The sequence below is a fragment of the Monomorium pharaonis genome, chromosome 2, assembly GCF_013373865.1.
Source record: "Monomorium pharaonis isolate MP-MQ-018 chromosome 2, ASM1337386v2, whole genome shotgun sequence".
Taxonomy (NCBI): Eukaryota; Metazoa; Arthropoda; class Insecta; order Hymenoptera; family Formicidae; genus Monomorium; species Monomorium pharaonis.
In genome coordinates, this window is record NC_050468.1 from 23,570,646 (window position 1) to 23,596,849 (window position 26,204).

The following is a 26,204-nucleotide window of genomic DNA, read 5'->3' on the forward strand; positions in this document are numbered from 1 at the left end:
CAAATTGTTACGGAAAACAAAAGACTCTGATGTTTCAGTAGGAGACTAATCAAGGAGCATTCACGCGCCACAACCGGAGATTTCCCTAAGAAAATTTAAATTGGATTCAGCGCTTGCGAATCTCTAAAACAATTAGTCGTTTATAACATTATTATATGTATAATAATATATATGCATATATATTTTTTCTCATGGCTGTAAATTGAATATTTTTTGGTGCCAAAAATTTTCTTCGCGCTTTCTTATAATTTTTTAAATTGTTAAAACAAAATATACTGCTAATTGAATTAAAATACTTATTATTAAAGTAAGATCTATTTATTCGAAATTTTACTTGCAACGTTCATTACGATTCATATATTCTCTTTTACTTTTTTTTTTCTTTTCCATCTTTATTTCGGGCAGATCGAAAAATACTTACCTCGCTCTGCTTGTTCCCATTTCCATTGATTCTCCGACTCGATTATGGTGCCCATGATCCATTACAGCTTACGCTTGACCTTGTACGTGCTATACGTGCGCGCGCGATTCTGCAGGACTGTTATTTCGCATCTCGCGTATCATCCGCTTGCAGCATCCACGCGTTTCTCCAGGGTTATTTCCGTAATCTGATACGCTCCGAGCTACAAACCATCACGTACAGGTGATTTTCCATTACATTGTGCGCATACCTAAGGGGTCCAGTCCAACAAGCGAGCAGCCGGTCCGTTTCTATGCGTTTCGCGGCGTAACATAGAGAGTATTATCGGAATCGCAGATGTAATCGTGAATGTAATTTTAATCAGTTTTGAAAAATGTGCAGATAAGTTTCAAATTGTATTTCAAGATTGTTGGAAGCGCAAATTGGAAACGCGTTATCTCACGACAAAGTTACCGTGCTCGCGCGAAGGCTCGCACCTATGTGAAATTGCAAATTGATACTTTGATAACATTAATGTAAGAGGTAATAATTCACGCGTGAGCGAGTGTACACGACTTAATAAGCATTACACGTATTAATGGCAAAAGTCGCGGATGCGTCCCACCGCACGCACGCGCATTCCTGAAAAATATGACTTATTGCCGCGAGAGAGTCATTCACTCGCGCTTGAATATTAACGAGCGATTTGTGTCGCGCAGCAGGATTTACGATAATTCCGTCGGCATTGAGAGAAAGAGAGAGAGAGAGAGAGAGAGAGAGAGAGAGAGAGAGAGAGGAACCACCGTCGCGGCAGCGATTTATCGTCATTGTCCGCGTGTTCTGCCCGCGATGCACCGTTATATTTCGTACGTGCGTCGCGCGTTTGCCCCTTACCCTAAACACAAAGTCCTTATACCGCAGATGCACCTAAACGCGAAGCAACATACGTTCAGTGAAGAAAATCTGGTTTTTCTCGATGAAAATAAATGTGAAGTACATACCGAGTTTTTGAGTTAGAAAGTATCGAAGCCTTTTATCTTTTATTTGTTTATTATTTATTGAATAGGTAATTCGATTTGTTTAACTAAATAGAGCTGTACAATATATAAATGCTCATTTGTATTTCATGTATTTAATGTGCATATACACAGTCAACTTAAGCATATAATATTTTCCTATTAACATGTAATAATTTTGTAAATAATTATAAATATAATATCGGATATATACATATATCGGCATTATAAAAAAATCTTGGTTTTTATACATGTAAAGAATAGATGTCTTAAAGTACTTCGAAAAATGCTTTATTTCCAGCAAATAATTTTATTTTACTCGTTTTCTTAACAATATGTTAAAATCCACTGACTTATTGTCTCGCATAATTATGCTTCTTTTTTGCGTACTTTTCATATTCTTCTGGAGCGAACGGAAAGATTAGTTTCTTGATATTTTTTACCAATCAGATCTCGGATTAATTATCAAGCTTAGATTCTTTGGATATTTGATTTTTAGAATTATATAAAATTAATTTTTAATTAAAAATTTTTTAATGCAAGTCTCTTTTCAGAAAGATCTCAAATCGCTCGTGCGATCTTTAATGCAAGTACACACGATAGTTTTTACCTTTTGAGAAAACGCTTTAACCGTTGACAAAGTTGCTCCAGAAGAGACAGATCCTTAAACGCTGCCATAGGGATATTTCCTAGAAAAGATTGTTACAAAACTATTTGCGCTGATATGGAAGCTCGATTACTCTCCGGAGTCCGACGAGTTTGAAATACGAGGAAATACTAAATACATTGCAGACTTTTCGATTGTATTTACAATTGCCATGTTGCAATCGACAATTGGACTCGCCGTGTTGCAATCACATGTTGCAGTTTCGGCGAAGGAGCTATTAACCGTCTTGTACGTAATATAGAAATGTATACGTACTCCTTGAATCATTTTTGGTATAAGAATATATAAGGCTAATATAATTACTGAAAATACACCAAAAAGAGATAAAACAGTGGTTTCAATTTTTGAAGTTGGAATATCTTATGCATGGCAACAGATATAGCAATAATGCCATCGTTCTTCTCTTTGCTACTTTTTTCTACTTTGTAATAATTGAACTAATCTATCTTTGGATTTGAAAATCGAATAAAATGAAAAATTTATAATATGAATTAAACGAGAACCAAGAATTTCGGTGCGTTCTCTAAATTTTAGTATTAAAGTCTTAAACGAAATAAAGATTTAAAAATATATTTACATGATAAACGGATATTTTTAAATCTGAAAAAAGTAGATTTATGAGAAAAACAATCAGTTTTTGAAATAAAAGAATTACCAATTTGCAAGATAAAGACGGTTAATTTTGCCAAGTTTTTTGCGAAAAATTTAACATTATTTTTTTGATTGTTAAATTCTAAATTGTTAAACATTAAATTAAATTAGAATATGGAGTCGGTGTATACAACGAGATTAGTTCAATAAATACAGGAACTGGAAGGCACAATGCAATGACTATCGTATCATACCGAGATACGCAATCTTGCTTTAATTGTTTAATTAACCGACATTAAGTCATTCGAAAGTAAGCTGCACATTTTTTACTGCCACAATTTGCAGGAGATTTTACTTGGTAATTTTGCAGCGTTACGTTAATACAGATGTAAATATGATTCGTCTTAGAAACTGTACACGAACGTTCTCGAAACTTGCAAACATAAAGTCCGCGGTTTGTTTCCAGTCGATTTGCTACCGACAAATGCATCTATCATATATGCACCATGTACCGTCAAACATCTACCATAAATATGGCGATTGATTGACCGCAACAGTATTTTCTTATTCTTTGCTAAACTCGATTCACCCTCGTGATTCTGTATTTCGACTGGAACTGACCGCTACGTGTTGCTCTCTATCGCGACGGCATTTTTCGAGATCGGTGTCAGAATACTGGACTCCTGATCGGAATTGGGCGGCGTCAGGACCACCTGCGGCGCCATACCGCTCTCGGTGTCGGTGCGATCGGTGCCGGCCTCGTCGCCGGACTTGGCCGTCATCCCGGCGGTATTGTTGACGATGCACTTTTTGAAGTGGGTCCTCATGTTGCTGCTCTGCGAGAACCTGCCACCGCAATTAGTGCAGGAGTAGGGCTTGGTGCCGGTGTGATAATTGAGGTGAGTCTTGAGGTGATGCTTCTTGGTGAAAGCTTTCGAGCACAGGGTGCACTGGTAGGGCTTGAGGCCGGAGTGCAGTCTGGTGTGCAGGGTCATGTTGGAGCGGTCGGCGAACGCTTTCTGGCAGACCTGGCACTGGTACGGCCGCTCGCCGGAATGGGTCCTCAGGTGCTGCTTGAGCAGCATCTTCCGCGAGAACGCCTTCCCGCACTGATCGCACTGGTGCGGCTTCACGCCCGTGTGTATGCGCACGTGCATGTTGTAGGCCACTCGCTGATTGAAGCTCTTCCCGCATTCCGCGCAGCCGTACTCTTTGCGGTTCCGATGAATCTTCATGTGCGAGCTCAGGTAGCCGCGGTCGTTGAAGTACTTGCCGCATTCCGGACAAGTGGCGGCGAACTCCCGCGTGCCCTCGTGCACGCTGCGATGGTACTTGTAATTGCGCAGCTGCGAAAACTGCTTGCCGCAGTCGGCGCAGCGGAACGGCTTTTCACCGGAGTGCGTTCGGCTGTGCACCTGTGACGATCATCACATAGACACACGGCGGTGTGTAACTATAGGCTAGGCTATTTACAAGACCGCGTGGCCGAAGACGAAGGGCAAAAAAAAGGAGAAAATTTAGCGTAGGCCGCTCGGAGCTTTGAGCATCTCGAATATCTCGATATACGTTCGTTTCTCCTTCGTAATCGGCACAAACGCGGCAGGACGTTTGCAGTTAGGGGACAGTTATTGCTACGAGAGCTAAAAAAAAAAAAAAAAAAAACTAAAGGAGGAAAAGTAGGCATATGGAACAACTCAGAGACATCGGTATCTCATTCTTCTCATAATCGATAGAGACGCGTGAGAGAGCGTGTACACGATCAGGTATGAAGTGCCTTGCTTGCACCAGGCACGTAATGTCGTAAGGAAGAACGGCGGTAATTTAACTGACATTAATTCTAACGTAACTGACACTTGAGCTCCGCGAAAATCCGCGAAATTAGAGGCTCGCGAGATCTAACGTTAACGTAAAAAAAAAAAAAGGTGGGGCGGAGGAAAAAAACAGACGAGGAGGTTGTAATTTGCGTAGTGACTTATGGAACATCGTGTGTGAGGGACGTCGTCGGTGAGAAACGGTCAGGTTTAATGGTTTAGGATTTACGCAACCCGAGGTGATCGAGGATCTATGCTAAATAGTTAGGCCTCCGTGAGATCTATCAAGCTAAATCTCTCGGGTTAATCTCTACAGGTCTGCGATCTACGTCTCTCTGCCTGATGGAAATCGAAACCGCCGTAGCCTTTAGAGCGTTAAAATGTCTGATTTAATGAGTTAAGAAGAAGCGTACCTTGAGCGACGCCCTCGTGACGAAAGTCTTTCCGCACTGATCGCACCTATGGTCGTCCGCCGAACGTCCGCCGCGCTGCGCCTCCGTGCTCACGATCGTCTCGTTGTTATTGTTGCTGTCGCTGTTGACCAAAATCCTCGCGATCCTCTCGTCCTCGCTCTTCTCCGCTTCCGTTACTTCCGCCTTCGGCGTCTCCTTTCGCTCGTCGGTCTCGATCGTGTCGCAGAGTCGGCTGATCGGAAGCGACAGTTCGGGTTTCGTTGGCGGCGTTTGCGGGACCACCGCCTGCGTCGGTGCAAATCCGCCGACACTCGTGATAACGCTCTCGTTGCTCGTCGAGGACAGTCGTGCGGATCCCCCGTTGTTGACGTTTTGAACGAGTGATGGCTCGGCGCCTCTCGTCGCGCTCGAAATGGGCAACGCGATCTGATCGGAAGTTGCGAACGGTACCGGCGATCGATACACCTCTTGGATTTTCGCTTCCGGACTACTGATTATCTCGCGCGATAATCTCGAGTTGTCGTTGTCAAAGCTCGTCTCGCAACCGGTAGGAACTTCGAAAGCCGTAGGGCAATGCCCGTTGCCCCGCGACGCGCTTCTCGGGGAATGAACGGCACTCTTCGGGCTCATTGATATCACGGTGGACCGCGTTGGTTCCGGAGCCGGAGGCTTTTTATGGATTTCCTGTAACATGCCGTCGAATTGCTTTTTTTATATACAGTTATTAATCTTCTCCTCTCGGTAATAACTAATTCTAAATAAGAGATAAAAATCTTAATTGTCAAAACAAATTAAAAAAGTAAACAAAATTTTGTCTTAATTCATTATGAAATGGAATTTTATTATCTTAATTGTTTTGTTATCCTATTTTTATATTTAATATATATTTACATTACATTTAAAGTATCGCGTATTTGTAATTTAAAAATAATTTTAAACAATTAAATACATTTTGACAAATTAGAGAATTTGTTTCAAATTTCTAAATTTAAGATTTTTTAAATTTACTTTTATAATAAAACATCAAAATTCAGTATTAGAAATATTTAATACATCTACTGTTATAAATAAAAACATTACATATTTATTAACATATTTATTAAAGTATGTGATTTTCCAATTGCATTCATCTCACGTCGAGCATATCTACTTAAAATCGGACATTCATTGAACATAACCGGTCACGTCGAACTTATCCGTATTCATTAATCTTAAGGAACAGCATGGAGTGTACTCGCGTGAAGAATCGAAATCGTCACGGCGCATCGGTCGACGCGTTTCAATGAGCTAGAAAGTGACGTCTAGATTTCAACGCCATTTACTGTTTTATAGTACTTTTAGTCACGCTCGGTTTTAAGTAGTTAGATCCGTCATTAACTTTGAATGATGTCGAAATGTCAAGATATTACGAGTTGCGTGCGGAATCATCCGGCCTTCTCGATATATTCGTATAAATAAATTCGCAACAATTTCTTCTTAAGTTCACGCAGTCGTAATATTTTGCAGAAGAAAAAATCCGATGCTTTTAAGAGGCAAACGTTTATAAATTCTGGTTCATTATTAATTATATTAATTTACTTTTTAGTATTATATTGTTTGATTTATTACATAGAAATTGTAACTAAATAATAAAAAGATTTATTCTTTTTTTTTTTTTTTAGACAAGTAATTATAAATTACCTATAATTTTAAATCTATAGAAAGAATTGTCATTCACTGTACATTTACTCGAGAAACAATTTCTAAACGTCTCATCTGCCAACACGGCATAATTCAACAATCGTACGTCAGCTAGAGATGGGAAACGACTGTCGTTTCCCATCTCTAATGCTAAGTCTATAACGCAGCAATAGTCTACAGGAATGCATCTGCATAATGAGCAGTTGGAAAAACCAAGAAGAAAGCAGCAATTAGAAAGTAGTTTGTAAAACAATTTAACGCTATCGACCGTTTGAATGTAACTGTAATGGATCAGTCGTTCCCGTCACGATAAGGAAGGCAAATTGTTGAGATTGCATATTATTCGCGTCTTAATAATCATATTTGCATTCAACGGAAGCCGAATGCAAATCGTCGAGAATTCACAAGATAAAATGTGTATCCAAAGTATCCTATCAATTATTAATATTTGTGCGCGTTCCCTGGATTTCAAACAACGGAATTAATGGATTCGTATGGAATTTGTAGCTTTGGATTGTAACTTTCACACTTCCATATTGACTTTTGTTACTGATCTTGTAGTTACTCTTTTAAATGTTTTTATAAATAGATGTCGATATTTTGGAGAGGTTCATATGAGAGCATTTAACTTTAAAAAATTAAAGATATAATGCATCAATTTTTACAAAGTTTTAATATTTATACTTTAAATGAACTATATACATATGAAAATGGTACTTATAACACTTTATTTTTATTAAACATTTTTATAGTTTATGAATTTTATTTATTTTTTATTGTTATATAATACTAAAATTTCTTAAATAATGACAAAAATGTAATTTTTTTTATACGAGTACTTTTAAATATTTATGATTTGTGTAATTTTATTGCATATATATGATTATACAAAATATATCGATTAATATATAGGAGATATAAAAATAAAGAAAATTTAATTTAATTTATAATATTCTGTAACTTTTTAAGAAAAGTTTTTTTTAATGTAACAATTGGATTTATATTTAAAATAAAAAAACATGTTTGTAATACGTTATTTCATGTCGTTAAATTCACGATCAGTATTTTCAACATTTAGGCCAATGTGTTTTGCAAAATTATACATATTTTATCGATATTTATTTTTCAATTTCAAATAATTTAAACAATCTAAAATCAAAGATTAGGATACTATATAATGTTTCCATGTTAAATGGTTTTTTAAATAAAAAAATTAAATGAACATGAAACTGAAGCGTCAAAGAAGTTTAATTTGCTCTCAAAATTTAGTCTGAATTCTAAACAGAATCTTAGTAGACAGAATCGATTCTCTCGCAGCGCGCAAGGAAAATTATAGTGACGAAAATCGCGAGCACAATAGTGTCGCGTTGCATACTTGTCCGATTGAAATCTTCGCCATATCTCGACGTAAGCTGCGGGAACCACCGTCGCTTATGCAAGCAGACAGTTGTCGCGACAACACGACGGTTTACAAAATCTGGCACGTATCTCCCTTCGTCGAAAGAGAAAACGTTCCCAGATCGGTCCGCGTAATAATAATGCGATGAATGCGCGCGTGCAGCTGGCATTGCCAGCTGGCGATGCGCAATCACGACGCGGCGGTGTCCTGATAAACAGCCGGAGTGAGTTAATTGATAGTCGTATTAAGCGGAACGGCACCGAACGCGAGTGAAGGATGAAAACGCAGCTGGAAGCGGTATCCTGTCACTTGTAAAGATGCGTAACGTACGTGTCTAGTAAGCGTGCGAACGAACTACCGACAAATGACGAACACGAATCTTCCGGTGTTCGAATTCGTAGATGCTCGTAGTATTTACAGGCTTCAATTAACTCTTAACGCACGATATGTCGCGTGTAGCAGGTAATCTCTATCGGTCGTTAGCCTCTCCTAGTGAGTGCGAGCCATTCGTGATTTTTTTCAATCGTGCTTCGAAACCCGATACAGCTTATGTTAGAAATAATCTTTCTTCAATTATTTTCGGGAGATGCCATTTTTGTCCCGGTTTTCGCAATTGAAGTGAGCAGAGGCAAGGTAAAAGAAAGGAAAGAATTTATCACGATAGCAGAAAGGATTTACATTTTATGCAAATTGTAGTCTCCATATTTTCTGCGTTTCGCACATCTTCGTTTATTCATGAGATTGCTTGCTGTGTCTGACACATAAACTTCCAGTAGTGGCTGAAACTAGACAATTTTCAATAAGCAAGTTAATTTGACTTATATATCATCATAATTGCTTTGCGAGTGGATTAAAATAGGAGATCTACGATGGAAAATAACGTCATATTTCACGGCTCCGATAGAATATCGTGACTAAACGAAACTGTCACCGTGTAATCAAATATAACATTTAATTCTCAGGTTTTTACGATTATTAATTATATTAAAAATTGTCGACAAAGTTTTTAAGAAATTATTTTGCTATAATTAAATGTCTGCACACTCATATATATTTTAAAATTTTGCTAACTTTTTTAGTTTGCTATAATCTTTTTATTTCTGCGTATATTATGTTAGTTTATATATATAAATTTTTTGATAAAACCTTATTCGCGATAATAAATATACAATACTACAATAAGCGAAGACCATTTTTATTCAAAGTGTTGAGGAATTAGACATGCTGATAGATACGAATCATTATATTTTCTCTGCTGGAAATGGATTAATAAACAAATATGAAAATGGAACAAAGACCAAAGAACCATTCTGTATTTCTAAAGAATTAATTAATGAAATAAATTAATTAAAATAACAGAATTAATTGTTAATTAATTAAAATGACAAAAATTATCAATTTGTGAATCGAGACCGCGGTTTCCGTTTAATTAACTCCACCATAACTACGATTTATAGAGACAGGTCGGGATATTGAAACCATTTTCTCTCGTTAATCTCACGTGTTACGACGACATATCGAGCGCATCCACGTGTTATCGATTTAAAGTGCTCCGTATTTGCCGCTGTGATTAAGGATGTAACGGCTTATTTTCGCCATTTTGCGGAAATTGGTTGGTCCAGCATAAGCCAATCAATCACGATTAATGGTTCTCAATAAATTTGCAGTTTTAAAATTGAATGCGAATTAATTGAAAAATGTGCGGATATTATATATAATATATACATGATTTATGAAACTCTTTACGTACATGCACTGGGGAAAGGAACAAAATATATTAATTTTTTTTTTAATCGCATATTAGAATGTCATATTTTATCGGTTTTGAGAAGCACTTTGTATTTTTTTATGTAAATGGACGCATGTAAATAATATTCGCGTTTTATTCATTGTTGTACTACTTTATAACAACATAAATATTAAAACATCCAAAACATATTCCTTCGCGAATTCGGGTCTTCTTAAATTATTCACGAAATATTGGCCGAATCCGCATTTTTTCGCTTGACACGTATCACAGTATTTATCAGACGAAAACGCGCGATCGTTCCGACCGTGTCGTACCGTGTTCAGTGTTATTCACCTTGGCATAGTTCCCATAATGGCGATTCTTTTCGTGCATACGTGGGAATACGGATCCCCTGGCAACGGGATTTCGACAGGTTTTACGACGAAATCGTATCTGGCATCGTAATCGAGTATGCACAGCCTACGTTCCTTCTTTCCTGCGTCTTTTCTATGGTCGTTGTAACTTTCGTGATTGAAAGAGTATCGACTGGAATAAAATCGTCTCCCCATATCATGTGTCACGGGTATCATAATACCCCCTCTCTCTTTCCAGAAATAACGGATCAATTCTAAAAGGATTGTCAACTTTCCGACTCTAAGAAACAAACTGAATTCCTATAATTGTATTATTTTTTTCTCGAATCTCGAATAAAATTAGAACAAGAAAGCGTTATAAAAATTGTGTAGGAAAAGTGTTGGAAAAGTTTTTGAAAAAAATTATAATTGGTATAAGACCGCGATTTGTGCAATGCCAATCGCGCGGAATGCAGGGGCTCCAGGTTCAAATTCTGGCTAGGATAATATTCTTTGCAACGAATTTTTTCGGGGAGGAAAAAATTATTATAAATACTAGCATCAGTATTATTAAATTAATTGTCAGTTTAATACGATGATATCGTCTTTTAATTTAAAGTGTTTGAGACCGTAGGTAACGGCACATAGAATTCGAGGAATTAGAAAATATATGTAAAAATCATATGCGAAATATTATTTCAGCACTTAGATCTTGCTATAACCGTATATTGGCCTTTTCTCTTTGAAAAGAGTTTGTTTCCATTTTTTTTTTTTTTTTAAGGATTCGCACAATATTTACCTCCCAAATTGTTCATATTTCCAAGAGTGATTCGTAGTCAAATACGTGAATACGCGATACACTCGCTTCTCGCGTTTTTCATTCTTGGATAAATATGCCATTTGGGTCTCCGGATAAATAAAATTTAAAATTAAAATCGTTCCGAATCGGTCGAGGAGTGACTGATTTCGTATCGACGATCGACGATTTTAAAGCGAACACGTGGGCTAATATTTGCCCGCTGAGTAGTACTCACGTCATCGGCGTGACGTTGGGGCACGGGCGGCATAGGCCGCGGCATCCTCGGTGAATGATGGGGCCTGACAATCTGGCGCCACGGCGACGCGGTGACGCGATTCGCCACGTGCCTGCGAGCGGCTCTCCACCTACAACAACTTTCGCCGCAGCTGAGATCCTCGCCCGCCGAAGTCTGCGAGGAGGCGTATTCGAGCATCTCGAACGACCTCGTCTGGCCGGCGGTGGCAGTGGCAGTGGCGGCGGACTGCAAGGACGACAAGGACATCGTGCCTTGATACGGACATTCTTCCCTCGTCGTCCCCGTGCAAGAACCTCCTCCCGCGAGCACGCTCTCCTCGTTCGTCATCGGCTTTTCCGTCGGGCAACTCATGTGCAACCTCTCGTATCCCGTCCTGACCTTCTCCAGAGCGTCCGGGCCTACGTATCCTTCCGAGGACCCCGGTCCTCCGGGAAGACACGCGCCCCGTTGGTATATACTGAAGGACGATTCGTTACTAGGAGTTATCATCGTGTTCTTGTCAGCGAGTACCATTGAGCCGTGATTCTTGTCCGTGGAAGGATGATCGCTTCTTGCTCTATCCTGATGCATGAAACCGCCGATCGGCCATGGGCAACTAGGGTCAAACGACGGGCCAGGGTTGTTGATCTGGTGAAGCGTCCCGATGTCCCTGAACACATTTCTGTTGATGTCGTCCGTGGGGAATATCCTGTAGGTTTCCTTCCTGTCGAACGGGTCTTCGTTATAGGACAGTCTTCTCGATCGGTACCAAGGGTACTGATCGCACTGCAGGTACTTGGGGCTAACTTTCACATCCTTGATGTCCTCCAGCTTGCAGTCGGTTGTCCGCTCGCCGCCGCAGGTCGTCATCACCGGCACCGGCGGGAGCCGGATGCGCAGGGCCTCGGCAGCGCGCAGAAACGCGTCTAGTCGCATCCGCGGAACCGTCGCGCTTCCGGTGTAGACGAAGCCGAGGAGAGCCGCAAGTTCCGGCGCCTCCACCTCGGCCAGGATTACTGTGATCGGCTCGCAATGAGCGGTGACTTTGCTGTGCGCCAGCAACACTTCCTGTAAACGAAAGCAACGTTTGCTTATTGTCGGAGTAATGGAGTAAGATAATAATTTTTAATTATAATATAGTACATATAACAAGATGCATATATTAGAATGTGTAAGAAAATATTAAGAGACCTAACAAAATATTAGTTATTTAATAATAAATCAGATAATTTGGTACTATATTAAGTAGAAAGAGAATGTGTTTTGAAGTGTGTTCTAACGTAGCGCTAAAGAAGCCATAATAAAACATGACTCGTAATAAGTTTACGTTTCTATATGAACGAAGATTGTTTTATGACTTAGTAGTGTGCAGTAATAACATGTATCAAGAACATGTTCCGAGTTATGGAGAGGTTAATGCACGCTGGCTGCATATGTGGGCCAAATTTTATTGTGCTCCCATTTCGTGGAGTGCCCTCATTTTGAAGAAATATATATGCACGTATATTTCCTCGCTTATCTGATATAACGGCAGTGATATGCGGCGGGGAAATTTAACGATGTTTTGAGTTTTCTGTGATATCGTCAACGTTGTAAAATATATATAAGACTAAACTATGCTTCTTTGTCTTTCTTTCATTTCGAAAAGAGCAACTAGTTTGCGAGTATTGAACAATAATTTTTTACCAACACTCTATTTCTTTTCTAAAATTAACTCATCAAAATTCAAGAATTATTTAACTAATATCTTAATATTTTTTATAAATTTAGTTTGATTAAGGAAAATTGCATTGATTTTTATATAGAATTTTTATATTCCGAAAAAGATTCCGAAATTTTACAAATAAAATAACTAAAGAATAATTTAAAAAATGCAAAAAAGATTCCAAGGATACATTATAGAATTGTTTGAAATGGATTTCGGTTGGAATAATTCTTTAAATTTCCATTGTGTTTTATAGGAAAAACATTCGGCATCCATTCCGAACAGTTTCACGATACATGTCCTGATGAACCTACGATGAATATACAGATGGATTAATAGAAGAATTGTAAATTCGAATTTTCCGAACCGTGTTCGGAGCTTTAATGCGCTCGTAAATATCGCGGGCTTGATTTACTTCATTCTTTTCGTCATTACTCGCGCGGATAATGAAACATAGACAATGAATTACGAGCATTTCATTGTTGCAAGCTTCGAAGATCGTGCTGCATTGAGATAACTGTAATTACGCGGCGGTTGCTTCGGCGGCTGTTTCCGATTTTTTAAGGTGATAATTAACCGTTATTGGCTGGTCGCCGAGATCACGGAACCAACTTGAATTAACCTCCGCCGTTCACACAATGTTGATCACGTGATAATCTCTGTACACTTTTGTCGTTCCATTATGTAATGTATTCATGGAAAAATTTATTACATTAAAACGTAAGATTGCATAGGAAAACAAATTATGAATTTTTTAACTCTATTTTTACAAGATCGATATGTCGTTATGTTGAATATCTTAAGCATTTCCCAGTCTTTTCATTTTGTAGTGCATTATCCGTATGTTGACGTACTTTAAAGTTTTATAAGAATTTTTTTTAGTTCCCTGTTTGCCGCGAGGTTTTCAGTCTTCAATCATTCAATCATTCTTCTTCGCGCCGTTTCGCAACCATTTTAACGGATCGTTGGAGTCGAAAAATGATGAGAGCATCATTCCTGCACGTAGAACGTAAATTAAATGTTGGCTTTCAAACCGGCCCGCGGCTCGATGCAGCTTTGCTGCACCGTTGCGTCCAGTGGCGTAGGAGGAACTTTCAAATTTTTCATAAAAATCACCCATAAACTCTGCATTTTGTTTCTCCAACAACAAACATTTATCTTCTATACACACTTCTATAATGTATTATTATTTTACAACATAAATTTTATTACTCTGAAAGAAACTAAGCTGTGAGATTTGAAATAAATTTTATCGTGATAGGAAAAGTTCAAGTTTTAATTTTTTTTAATTTTAAGTATCTTCGATACTGAAAGGAAATAACAATCGTTATCAAAGTTTTGTGTTCAAGATTTCTTTATATTGAAGACACATTTGATATACGAAGATTACATATCGATAAAATTATTTTGAATTTAAGATTGCAACGTAATTTCCTGATTTCAATAACGAAAAGGAAGAAGAAATGGGTTTGTGGGTTGCCTGTTCTTTTATGCATCTGTGTTCGCACATTCTTCGTATACGGTAGCTACACTCTTATACCACAAGACCACGCCGGCTTTTTAGTTTTCTACCTCTATGTGCTAGAAGTGCTCTCTCAGGCGCAATTACTTAGGGTTAGTATTTGCGCTTATTGCACTTGAATCGTAAACATTTCCGGAAACGTTGCAACGCCTTCAGCCAGAATGTATTCCATCACGTACACGTAGGCGAATATATAATCAAATGCAAATACAAAGTAAGAGCTCCTTTTTTCTCCTTTTTGATCGCGGAATAATCAAGTCTAATGTACATGGTTATCAATGCACCTAGTCGACGTAATTAGGGACATAATAAGCGCTGCACATTTCCTCTATCTCGTACATATTTTATGAACTTTCGAAGTGCTGGATGGTATTATAGAGTTGTAGTATCTAGTTTGCTATCAAATTTCTTACGCGTAAATTCACATCTTGTAATAAATAACGATATTTCTATTTGAATTCTAATATATCTGTAAATATTTTCACATAAGTATGTCAAGAAATATTGACTGTTAAGAGACACGACAAAATAAAGTTTTGAGTCAAATAAACTGTATAAATTTTTACATAAATCTGTTTTTTTTTTAGTTTATCAAGATTTGTTTGGGAAGAGAATATTAATTAGAAACACATTTAACTTTTATTTTTAACTTTTGAAATTTACGATTTTTTTTACACAATAAATTAGAAATACATTTAACTTTTATTTTTAACTTTTGAAATCCACGGTTCCTGATAAATCATACATTTTAAAGCATCACAATACTTCGTATTGTGCTTTTACAAGAAACACAATAGTGTTTCAAATTGCATAAAAATTGTACATAATTCAATTTTTTTTAATCCATTAAAATTTAGGAAGAATATTCATCTGAAATATTCAACTTTTCTTCAACTTTTTAAATCTATAATTTTATTTTTGGTTTTCAATAAATTGTATATTCCAAACAATATTTTTATTTTGCTTTTAAAATACGCGATAATGTTTAAGGTCAAGTAAATTGCACAAATTTTTATATAAATCTATATTATTTTAAATTTGGTAAATATCCATAAAATTTGTTTGAAAAAAATATCATATTATAGAATCCAAAATATTTCATTTTTATGTTTGAAATTCACGATCTTATCTTTAATTTTTAATAAATATGTTTTAAAGTATTATAATATTTTTTTGTTTCATTTTTACATTAATAGAAAACTAATAATTTTGTATGCAAGAAGTTAATTTGAAGAGAATTAATTCCTGAAATATTTAATATTTAATTTTTACATGTGCGGTCTTTATTGCAAAATCTCAGTTACAAGAATTTTTTTACACTCGCTATTTTATAATACTTAAAATTAATGTTATTCTAGCTCGCATTAACATTTCGAACATTGTTTTAAGTAATAGTTAATTATTTTGGATAATTCTAATATCATTCCAATTTACAGTTACAAATCCACATCTTAGTAATTATTGGTTTCAAGCTGTGCGAAATTCTTAGGATTACTTCTATTATAACTTATATTATACCGATCCATCACGCACGAAATAGCGATTATATGATCGGAGAATCTATCAATCAATTACAATAAATATTATAAATATACGCGGATAAATATCTGTAATCTATAAACGGCTTATGATTTCAAGCTGCGCGATATTTTTGAGCCTGCTTTAAGGCTAAAGATTTATAGATCAATCCATTGTACATGAAACATCACAGTCGGCATCTGCCAATTAATCAGAATCATAGTGGTATTCTGACGAGTAGCTTTCTATCCACGATGCCGATGTATTCTATCTGTGCACGTTACGAAATTCAGGGTGCGATCGAGAACACCGATTAGGTCGTCATAATTACGGTAATCGTGTATCCATTTTCGCGGCGTGTACGATCCAGCATAAAATCTTCGTTCGATTGATTTTAACACGCGAAATTTTGCGCTTACTTTGCGCGTAATTGTGGGTGTTTCACAGTTCAACAGTGTATTGCGGCACCTTTGCGGCATCGCGCACATCTCGCAGGAGTAGCCGGTCCCTCAGTTTGCGACTGACACGTGAACAGAAACAGGTTTAAAATTTTCACACAGCTGGAAATCGGTAACCGTTAATATTCATAGATAGCAGATACTTACGACTATAAATAGACAAATATTGCGAGAAAAAGAGAGATGACGATTGTCTTTTCAAACAGAAAAAAATTTATAGCTGCACTGAGAAAAAATTGTTAATTTGACTAAATTTTTCAATTTAATTAAATTTATTTAACTCAAGTATTTGTAATTTTGATCAAATATATAAATATTTTAATTGAAGTTTAAGTATTTTAGTTAAATGCAAAAAGAGTTGGAGAAACAATTTAGTTGAAAAAATTTTGTCAAGTTAATAATATTTTTTTCTTAGTGTACGTGAATAAAATAGTACACAATTTATTGCGAAACTAAAATGCGCGATTTATGTTGTTTACACTAACAAAAAAATACGTTGTATTTGTGACTATACCATAATTGCACAGTAAAATAATTAAAAACGGGAATATTATTTTTGTAATTATTACTATAATATTTGTAATAAAAAAATAATTGTAGTCACATTTAAAATTGTATAATTTAAAGTTTTTCATAGTTGACATTACTATAAGTATATGGTTATTATTGCTAATATTATTGTAATAGTTACTATAAAAATAATATTCTTGATACTATAATTATTCTACTTCCACTAATAATCGCAAATATCATATATTTTTCAGTGTATACAGAAATCGCTTAGAAATTTATTAGTTCTTTTAACACTAAATTATAAAACTTCATGAACAAAGTCTTTCCGCAAAAGAGACAAATAGATCTCTAAAATTGTTGTTGTGCTCGAGTGTACGGACTCAGCCTCGCGATTTCGCTCACTGCAGGGCGGTTAAAGATAACGAGCGGAGCGATTGTTATTACGGGAAAAAGTCGGAATCTGGGTTTTTTGGTGTTTAGCGTGACGTATTTTGCTTCGCCTCGTTACGGCGGACTGCTGCAGCGAGTATCGTTCGAGTGGCCGCGTATCCGCGATACAATGTAAGTGGCGAAACGAATAATATCACTTGGTTTTTATCGATATCGCTATTCGCGAGAAAGCATCGCGCTCTGGCCAAGGCAGCGGCCTGTGTGTGCAATGCACATTCGATCCGCGGCGATACTGCACCTAGAGAGACCGATAATTATGCCGATTCCGACGCCGAGAAAATGCCGAGAGCCACGATGCAATCTACCGCGAGAGTTCGCGCGGCCCGTTCGATATTATTCGAATTATCGGCGAACGTACATAAGCGCAACCGCGGAATTAATTGCCGCGGCGAGAGAGGGACGCGGATGTCGGAAAGAGCGTAATCGTTAAATGAAACTGGCTTTGTTTAAGGGTCCATTCGCACGTGATGTACAACGTCAACATCACGTGTCGTCAACGTCACGTGTTGAAATATATATTCCGTAATGCAGAGCTGTGAGTGGTTGTAATCCACCGCCACAGATTGATTCGTGTTACACGTAATGGCATCGTCAATTTACCAGCTACCGTTACGGCTGCGCTAGGGAAACGCTTTTTTAGTGTAACCGAGAATATAACTCGAATGTAAATTACCGCATTAAAATAAAGAAATGACAGGCAGTGTTCTCGTAACATGACGATATTAATGTAAATTTATTTGCGACTGGTTTATCACCGCAGTCACATTTGTGTTTTGAAATACGGGACGAAAACTATAATGTGAAAATGATCGAAAGTGAGAGATACGTAATGGCAGTTGTGAATGTGAACGTTTACGGAATATTGAAATGAGATAATTAAGAATTAAGTTAAAGAATTAAATTAGAAATTGAAAGAATCGAGTGTCGATATTGTGTCATAGATATATAGCCATAGGTAATTCAATTCTTATTAATCCTCTCTCAATTCTGTCAGTGTTCATACACGAGCGCCCTTATCTCTCACTTTCGATCATTTCACACTATAGCTGTTCCACATTTTGAAACGTGTAAGTCTAGCCGTGAAGATCAGATTCGAATCGATTGTCGGTATTGTGTCACGGGTAATTTAAGTTCTTATTTCTTTTAACTCAATTTATCGATATTGCATCTTCAGCGCTCGATTGTAAAACGACACAGCGCGCACAAAACAGATGCGGTGGTTTGCAGCATCCACTTTATGCAAGAAAGCATAAGTGACGGTTAAGAAATGGTTAACGACCAGCTCGTACGAATCGTAACGTGTGGAATTTATTTAAGCGTCTCTTACGCACGCGAGAGACCGGTGCCGCAAACGTGATGAGCGATGAGGCGAAGCTGCAAGCGTGAAGCGTAACGATTTCTGCCGACGTGAGATACAGGTATCACCAAGCAACAATATCGCCCATTAATCATCCGCCGCGAATATATCGATAACTGGCCGCCGAACGAACTATTATGCCAGTGACGTGCGATGTTTAAGAGCCACGCTATCCGCTGCCCGCGGCATCCACGACAAGGATCTAACGCGATTGACCCTAACAGAGAGGGAATGCGATACTATTTGAATACAATAGAATACGGAGAATTGAAAAACGTTATTAATCTTGATCGATTGTAATATTTCTTACGTCTGCAATTAATAATATTAGCGCCACGCTTCACGTCTTACGAGGGTATATGCGTAAGGAGGAGGGTCAATGAAATCACTTTTGGACCGCCTCTCGTTTTCCATTAAACAATATTTTTACCTTTTGATAACTTCATTAAACAGAAGATATATCTGAATAGAATTCCATTATTATTTGTAAAAGAGCTTTCACAAATAGATCAATATTTGTTGTTAATTGAAAAAATATTTTTAATCGACTTTTTTAAACAATATTGAAAATATGTCGTTTAGTTACGTTCGCGACAATGTATAAAGCTATAATATCTGTAATGTATTTTATATTAATGTAATAAATGTCGCAGATTATTGTTAAAAATTAACTTTACAATATTTTGTTATGTTTATTAACAAAATGTTTATTTGATTTAATCATATTAGTTAATAGGCTTAAAGCCTCTTTCATATCAAGATTATGATTATTATAAGTGTATTTTGTATTTTTACAATATTTTTTATATTTTATATTTTTTTCATTTTTATGTTTTTGTCTATTTTTAGCATAATTAAAAATTATTATTAATTTTATTTTGAGCAATATCCTTAAAAATTTTGTGACAGATAATAATAGATATTGGGATTATATCAATAGCGATTTAAATCATAAAAAACTTGAAACGTTTAATATTTATTTTTAACAATTTAATCAATATTAATAAATTAATTAACATTTTTTAATTAGCTTACAGTAATTAATTAAAAGCTACTTACAATTATAAATAAAACTTTAATTATTGTTTGCTAAGAGAATAAAAAGATAAAAGAAATGATTTAATGGAAATGGGAGGGACTAAAAAGTGACTTTGACCTTTGTAAGAAATGTTCAATTTTACAATATTTTGCGAGTAAAAGAACAATGAAAGGGGAGAAAGTGGACCGAATCGTCATCAGTGAATCGAATTTTAAATGTTAATACAGATATTTAATATGCAGCTGAAGAGAAATATATTAATAAAATAATAGGATATTTATGTAATTCATTTCAGACGATCTCTAATTCAGATTTTAAAATAAAATTGCGTTTATAATTTTATATACTATATATTTTACATACGTATTGCATTTTAATTCTTTATATGTTTTTGTGTCACGCAGAACGTAAAATATAATCATATCCTGAATTCTGACGTAAATTATAGATCATCTAAAGTGGGTTTAGAACATCATAACATCGCCGTCATAACAAAATTAAGTGCGTTATAAAATGTGTGTGGATTACGATTTATAAAACGTCAGATTATTACTTTAAACTGTTAGAATTTGGCATATAGCAATTTAAAAACAAAAAAAATTGGATTCTATATAATTTATATCTTTATAATAATTTTTTTCCTCTAGAGCTTGATTTTATAGAGAAGGTAAAAGTATTTAATCTTAATTTTGCCGGCGGTTATCTCGCTCGATGCCTTTCTTTAGTGTTAATGTTACATGATAGCTTAAGGCTTGCGTGTAAATGAAAGGGCACGATTGTTGCCGTTGTAGATCGGAAGCTGATATGTGATATGTACGTGTATTTCATGTTTGTATGTGTCGTCAGTGTTGTCGCGGTTACGCTCAGTTGACTAGTAGTTTTTCCAGTCGTCAGTAATTCCGTCAAATGCAGTTGAGCTTTAAGTGAAATAATTTGTTATTGTAACTAGCTTCCTGTTTCTATCTCTTCCCCCGACATGGAAAATACAATGCGTGTCGGCAAAAAGATTTCAATCATATCATGCTATCGTATGAAATATTAGCTGAGGCTTCTTTCAGAACCGGTGTATCGAGATTCAATAATCCGGTTCCATAATATCGCATCTAAAAAAAAAAGCGATTTCTCTGAGCTCATCGCCACCATCAGTGGATCCATCTTTATATGTTAACACAGATACCTGATATGCAATTCTAAACCGGTAATTTAGATTTAGTTTGTTCGCACGAACGGAAGGACGACACGGTGTTCGTCGGACAGCATGTTATTGACATAACAGAATGTAAGGGCTGTGCTCTAGAGTTAACACGTCATAAGATTGAAAAAGTAACTCTTGTTAGCGTCAACTTCTCTACTTTCTTAGTTATTCCTACATGCTGAGGTAGCAATTATCCATCCTGGCGATCGAAACGGATGCGGACTAATAAGTGAACGCTCGCGAGCGATCGGTATCGACGTGTTTATTTTTAGTATTTCTATGCGAATTGCATGCGACGATTAGAAACGGTACATTCAAAGATATCTAATTGTAAGAGCAGATTGAGGAAAAAAACCAAGAAAATATAAGTGCTTATAAAAGTATTTTTTAATGAAATTTATTCGCTTAATATAAAATCAAACACATTTATGAAATATATAAATTGAATAAATAAAAATTATTATGAATTATTATAAATGGAAAAATGACTATAAATATATTATAACAATTGAAGATACATATTTATACAAGTTTTTATAAAAGAAAAATTCGAAGAGGGGAAGGATCTTATAGAGAGCTTAGCATTGGTAAAATAATTAAACTTTGAAAATGTAAATACAAACTAGAAAGTTTTTTATTACATGATATAACAATTTTTTTTAGCATTGTTTTGAATTATGCAATAATTAAGCTTTTCGTAAGCAGAAATAGGAGCGTCTGACAAAATGATCTCCGAAACCGACACAGTAGGTAGTAATACTACATTTCCCTTTTCTTTTTCTTTAACGTGAGTCATCTGTACAAAATTCTTATAAGTTAATGTATATGAGGATTCCTAGAAGCCTTTCACTTTGATGTAAAACGTTTTATGTCGATTTATACAAATACCATATACTGCTCCGCAAGACGCAACATATAACGCGGAATAATATATAAAAATTAGATTAGGTTACTAACTTAATAGGTAGATCTCTTAATGCTGCGTTTTCTTCTATACTATATAGTTTTTATTATCTTATAATCTATCTTATTATGCCATTTTACGCTGCAGCTCAATTTTAAAACCGCATTATGAGAAAAATAAAAGACAATATAAAAAAAATAAGTTTTAGAACACTACAAACATATACAATGATGTAATATTATTAATAATATACTCACTATTGTTTAAACTACGCAATTTGCTGGCAAAAGAAAACTAAGAATATTATTAACTTAGTAGGTAGTAGTACTACATTTTCTTTTCTTCTCCTTTAACATAAGTTATTTGTAAAAAATACTTACAAGTTAATGTATATGGGAATTTCCATATAAACCTTTCACTTCGATATAAAACGTTTTTTTTTTTGTTGATTTATACAACTATTTTATGCTGTTCCGCAAGACGCAACATATAGCACAACAATGTAAAAATTAGATAGAGTTACTGATCTAATAGATAGAACTTCCAATACTGTTTTGTTTTATTTTATGTGGTTTTTACTATCTTATAATGTGTGTTGTCAACAGATGTATCGTTTATGCTGTATTTTGATTTTATGTTTAAAACTGCACACATTTTATGAGAAAATAAGAGAAAATTAAGATGTTTTAAATATGTAAAATAATTTAAAATTAATATAATTACCATTGTTTAAATTATGAAATTGCAAAAGAAAATTGTATAAATTGTATTCTTGCCTTTGAAGAATTTATTTTTAACAGATTTTATGTAGAAAAAAATCATAGATTATGTTTTGATTATTTTAATTTTGTAAACAAACTATGTTTTTACTGGTATTTAATAAAGTACAAAGTATAGTTATTGAGAAATAAGAATGTTGTTTAAAAAACCTGTTGATATTTGTGATTTTTCTTAATTAAATTGATTATTAATTTAATATTGTAATATTACTATTCTGCTTCAATTTAAAAGCCATGGTTTAAAACCGAAAGCAACGGCGCACAGTTTTAAGAATTAGAAAATGTGTAGAAAATCACATAAAAAATATTACTTGAATATTAATATCCTGCAGTAATCGCTGTTAAATTTTAATTGGAGAAATAGATAAGTTACGGACAATTGATGAGCTTCTATTATATTCTCGTTGAAGAAATACCAATTTTAAGTGCAATGAATAATCTACAGCTATATTATCACACGCGTAATGACCTATGTATACTTTGATATCATCTATTAATAAAACTTCCATCAAATGTATTTTTTATTATTTATTGTTCATTGGCATTATATTTTCATTATTTATTTTTTATTAGTTTGTATTATTGCGCACACGTGCAAGATTAATTTTTCATAAACTCTGAAGAGATCTCTTTTTAGCTTCTTTCTTTTTGAATATATTTGATGAATAAATTAACAGGCATTATTCTGTCGTAAACAAACATCTATGGAGAAATATCTGTGTATTTTAGGCCATAAACTTGCCGAACCTAAATACACGATTTATAACGCTCCGCACAAAAAAGAAGCGACGTACAGGAAGTTCGAAGGATTTCACATATCGAACAGTAAATGAACGGACGTTCTGAATCACCAACTTTATCACCGCTTCATCTCGTAGAAGTTATTCGCGTAAATGTGCGAATTTATTTTGAACATAATTCAGGTCAATGGAAAGAATGATCTTCGCGAAACGGCACCGGTATAAATAAAAGATGTAAATAAAACATAAATAATGCGCATTTGCATCTTGCGGAACGGTATCCTCTTGAATTGGGGAGCACTGTCTCGGAATAACGTTAGAAGAGCTCTAGAACAGTTCTCATTTGCATGTATAAGCGATTCGAATGCGTGCCGAGAATATTGCCGAGCCGCGTGAATTAATAGTTGCGGATGATGCTCGCTACAGATAAAATGCGCGAATATCGTTACAGCTCTCTTAGTTTGCGAACGATTACGATCGATCGATTGCTTCGTTAGACTTTATAACGGTATGTTTGTGATATGTTGGAATTTAACGAAATTGCCCTAGGCAAGATAAAATCGGATCACGAAAGATCGTTCCTTCGCCAATGTGAAAAAAAGTCTTGTGAGAAATGGCTATAGAATTATATCATTTTCATACATCTATAAGTATAATCACGTCATGCATATCACATTAATAACATTTTATCGTCTATTTATGCAATAGTTTTCACATGATTTTAATTAACTGTTGAAGCAAAAGTTGAAATCTCTTAATTTAATGATTTCTATTGTATAGAAAATATAATATTTATTTTATATATAGAAAAAAGTAGCCAATATTATTTTAGAAACTATAGACATTGCGTTTTATTAACACATAATATTGAAGTACAACACATAAACCGAATCAACGACGCATAATATAGTAAGAAGTAATATAGAACAGAAAAGCATTATGAAATCGATCTCTTAAATTAAGTAACCTAACATAATCTTTATATATCATCACTACATGTTGCGTCTTGCAAAACAACATAAGGTATTTGCAAATCAACGAAAAGCACTTTACATCAAAGTGAAAAGCTTTTAAAAATTATCATTAACTTCTATTTTGTCCAAATGACTTGTAAAAAAAATGAAACATTAAAATTATTATCTGAAAACAAAGATTTGCTTGAATTAAGAAGTATACTTGATAAAAAGAGAGAACTTTCACTATATGTTATGTTATGTTTAAAGTTCAAGGGTCTACAATATTAAAAAAAAACTATTCTTTCCCAATGTACATTGAATTAATAGCCTGTTACTGTTTAATAATAATAGGTAGTTGTTAAACGACCTTTTTTATCATCGGTGTTTCTAACGAACTGAAAGTCTATTATCTTCAATTAGCTTCCTCTAGTAACGGGTATCATGATTTTTTACGGTTTTAAAAGGTGGCCGTAAATTTATTATGCGCACCGCTCAATGAAGTAACCACATATAAATCATATACCAACGTCATTAGGCGTAGCCTTTTTGAAATATATTGGCTATTAAAAAAATCTTTAGTGCAAATTAGTATGTTCAATATTTTATGAAAAGAACATCGATATTAGACAGCTTTAGGATAAATTTAGAATTATAAAACACTGCATTCGAACATTTTTAATGATAAAATTGAGTTAATTTTTTAGTTGATTTCTTTAAACAAATGTTATTTCTCAAATTATATCTTTTACTTACATTTATTTTGATCTTTTTGATCTGTCTATGATTTGATCGCCTTCGTCATTTAATTAATTTCATAGTAAATTTCCACTCAGCAATGTTTAATTAGGATTTCCTGATGTAAGTGGATGCAAAACATTTCTACGTTAAAACGTTGCTATCGGCGTGACACTGCAGTTCTGCCGTTATACTATCTTCTTTATGTATGTCAGTGTCAATAGCTCGCAGTTTATTTTAATAATCTTGATATATTAGACATATGAATCAAACGCGTTTATAATGTTTTTGCAATATATTAACGTGACACTTCCAGTTTTGTTTCTTATTCTCCGTTTTTCGGTCGTCAGGATCTCATCAATAAACAAATTAATTAATTCAACAAATAATTTTGCTTCTTTAAATAACAGTAGAGTTTAAATTTTAATGTAACGTTAAATTTTTATGTAATATTTAATAAAAAAACACATAAGAGCGTTTTATTTCGTATTATTTTAATGATATAGAGCCGGTTCCAACTTCTTGGTAAAGTTATCTATCAGGTAAATATGTGTCTGTTTTTATTTATTTAGAAAAAAATGAAGATAGATACATATATGCTTATAGGTAAGATAGATAATGCTGATAGACAAGAAGTTGGAACAACCGCCTCATACATTTATAAATGTAAAAGTTGATTCTTTTTTCGAAAGAATATTTTATTCTCTTAATGTAAAAAAATATACGTTTCTTATTTTTTAATTTACATAATATGTTTAAATAAATATATTAGATAATAAATATAAAGTATAATATCACAATACGTTTATCACTCATCAAGATATGTATTTTTTTGTAAAAGATATGTCTTCGAATAAAATATATTTTCCGCGAACGTCTAAAATTGAAAAAAAAAGTTCTATGGCATAATACAATGTATAAATATGGTCCAGCATTAAAAGAAAACATGCACGCAGCGGAACGACACTTTGAACCTCAAGATCGTACGTGTCGGCATCGTATCTTTCGATTGACATGAGCAATACACGCTGACGTGAAATATCGGCTCGTCGCTTCCTTTCAAGTTACGATAATCTTAATTAAGCAATGAATACGCGATCTCGTGCTGCGTCGGCATCCTAATGATGGACCGAGTCATGAGAAACGCGCTCTCCTGCGGCAAGGTGCGCATACAAAAAGCGCACGTGGATACCATAATCTGCTCGCCGCGGAAAACCATAATTCCTCATCACACGACGTT

The 26,204-nt window shown here is 34.9% G+C and overlaps 2 protein-coding genes across 17 annotated transcripts in view; one reads left to right on the top strand and one right to left on the bottom strand.

Moving 5' to 3' along the window:
- Positions 1 to 26,204, top strand: part of LOC105831051 (EF-hand domain-containing family member B) — a 101,410-nt gene that overhangs the window by 48,994 nt on the left and 26,212 nt on the right. The gene's annotated exons all lie outside the window — the stretch shown is intronic.
- The window catches only part of LOC105831049 (sal-like protein 1), a 35,471-nt gene continuing 10,764 nt past the window's right edge, over positions 1,498 to 26,204 (bottom strand). The window contains exons 2-4 of the mRNA XM_028194577.2: positions 11,094 to 12,161; positions 4,899 to 5,582; positions 1,498 to 4,089 (exon numbers count right to left, since the gene is read on the bottom strand). Of these exons, the coding sequence (XP_028050378.1) occupies positions 3,298 to 4,089; positions 4,899 to 5,582; positions 11,094 to 12,161 (2,544 nt within the window). The 3' untranslated portion in view covers positions 1,498 to 3,297. The remainder of the gene's footprint in view (positions 4,090 to 4,898; positions 5,583 to 11,093; positions 12,162 to 26,204) is intronic.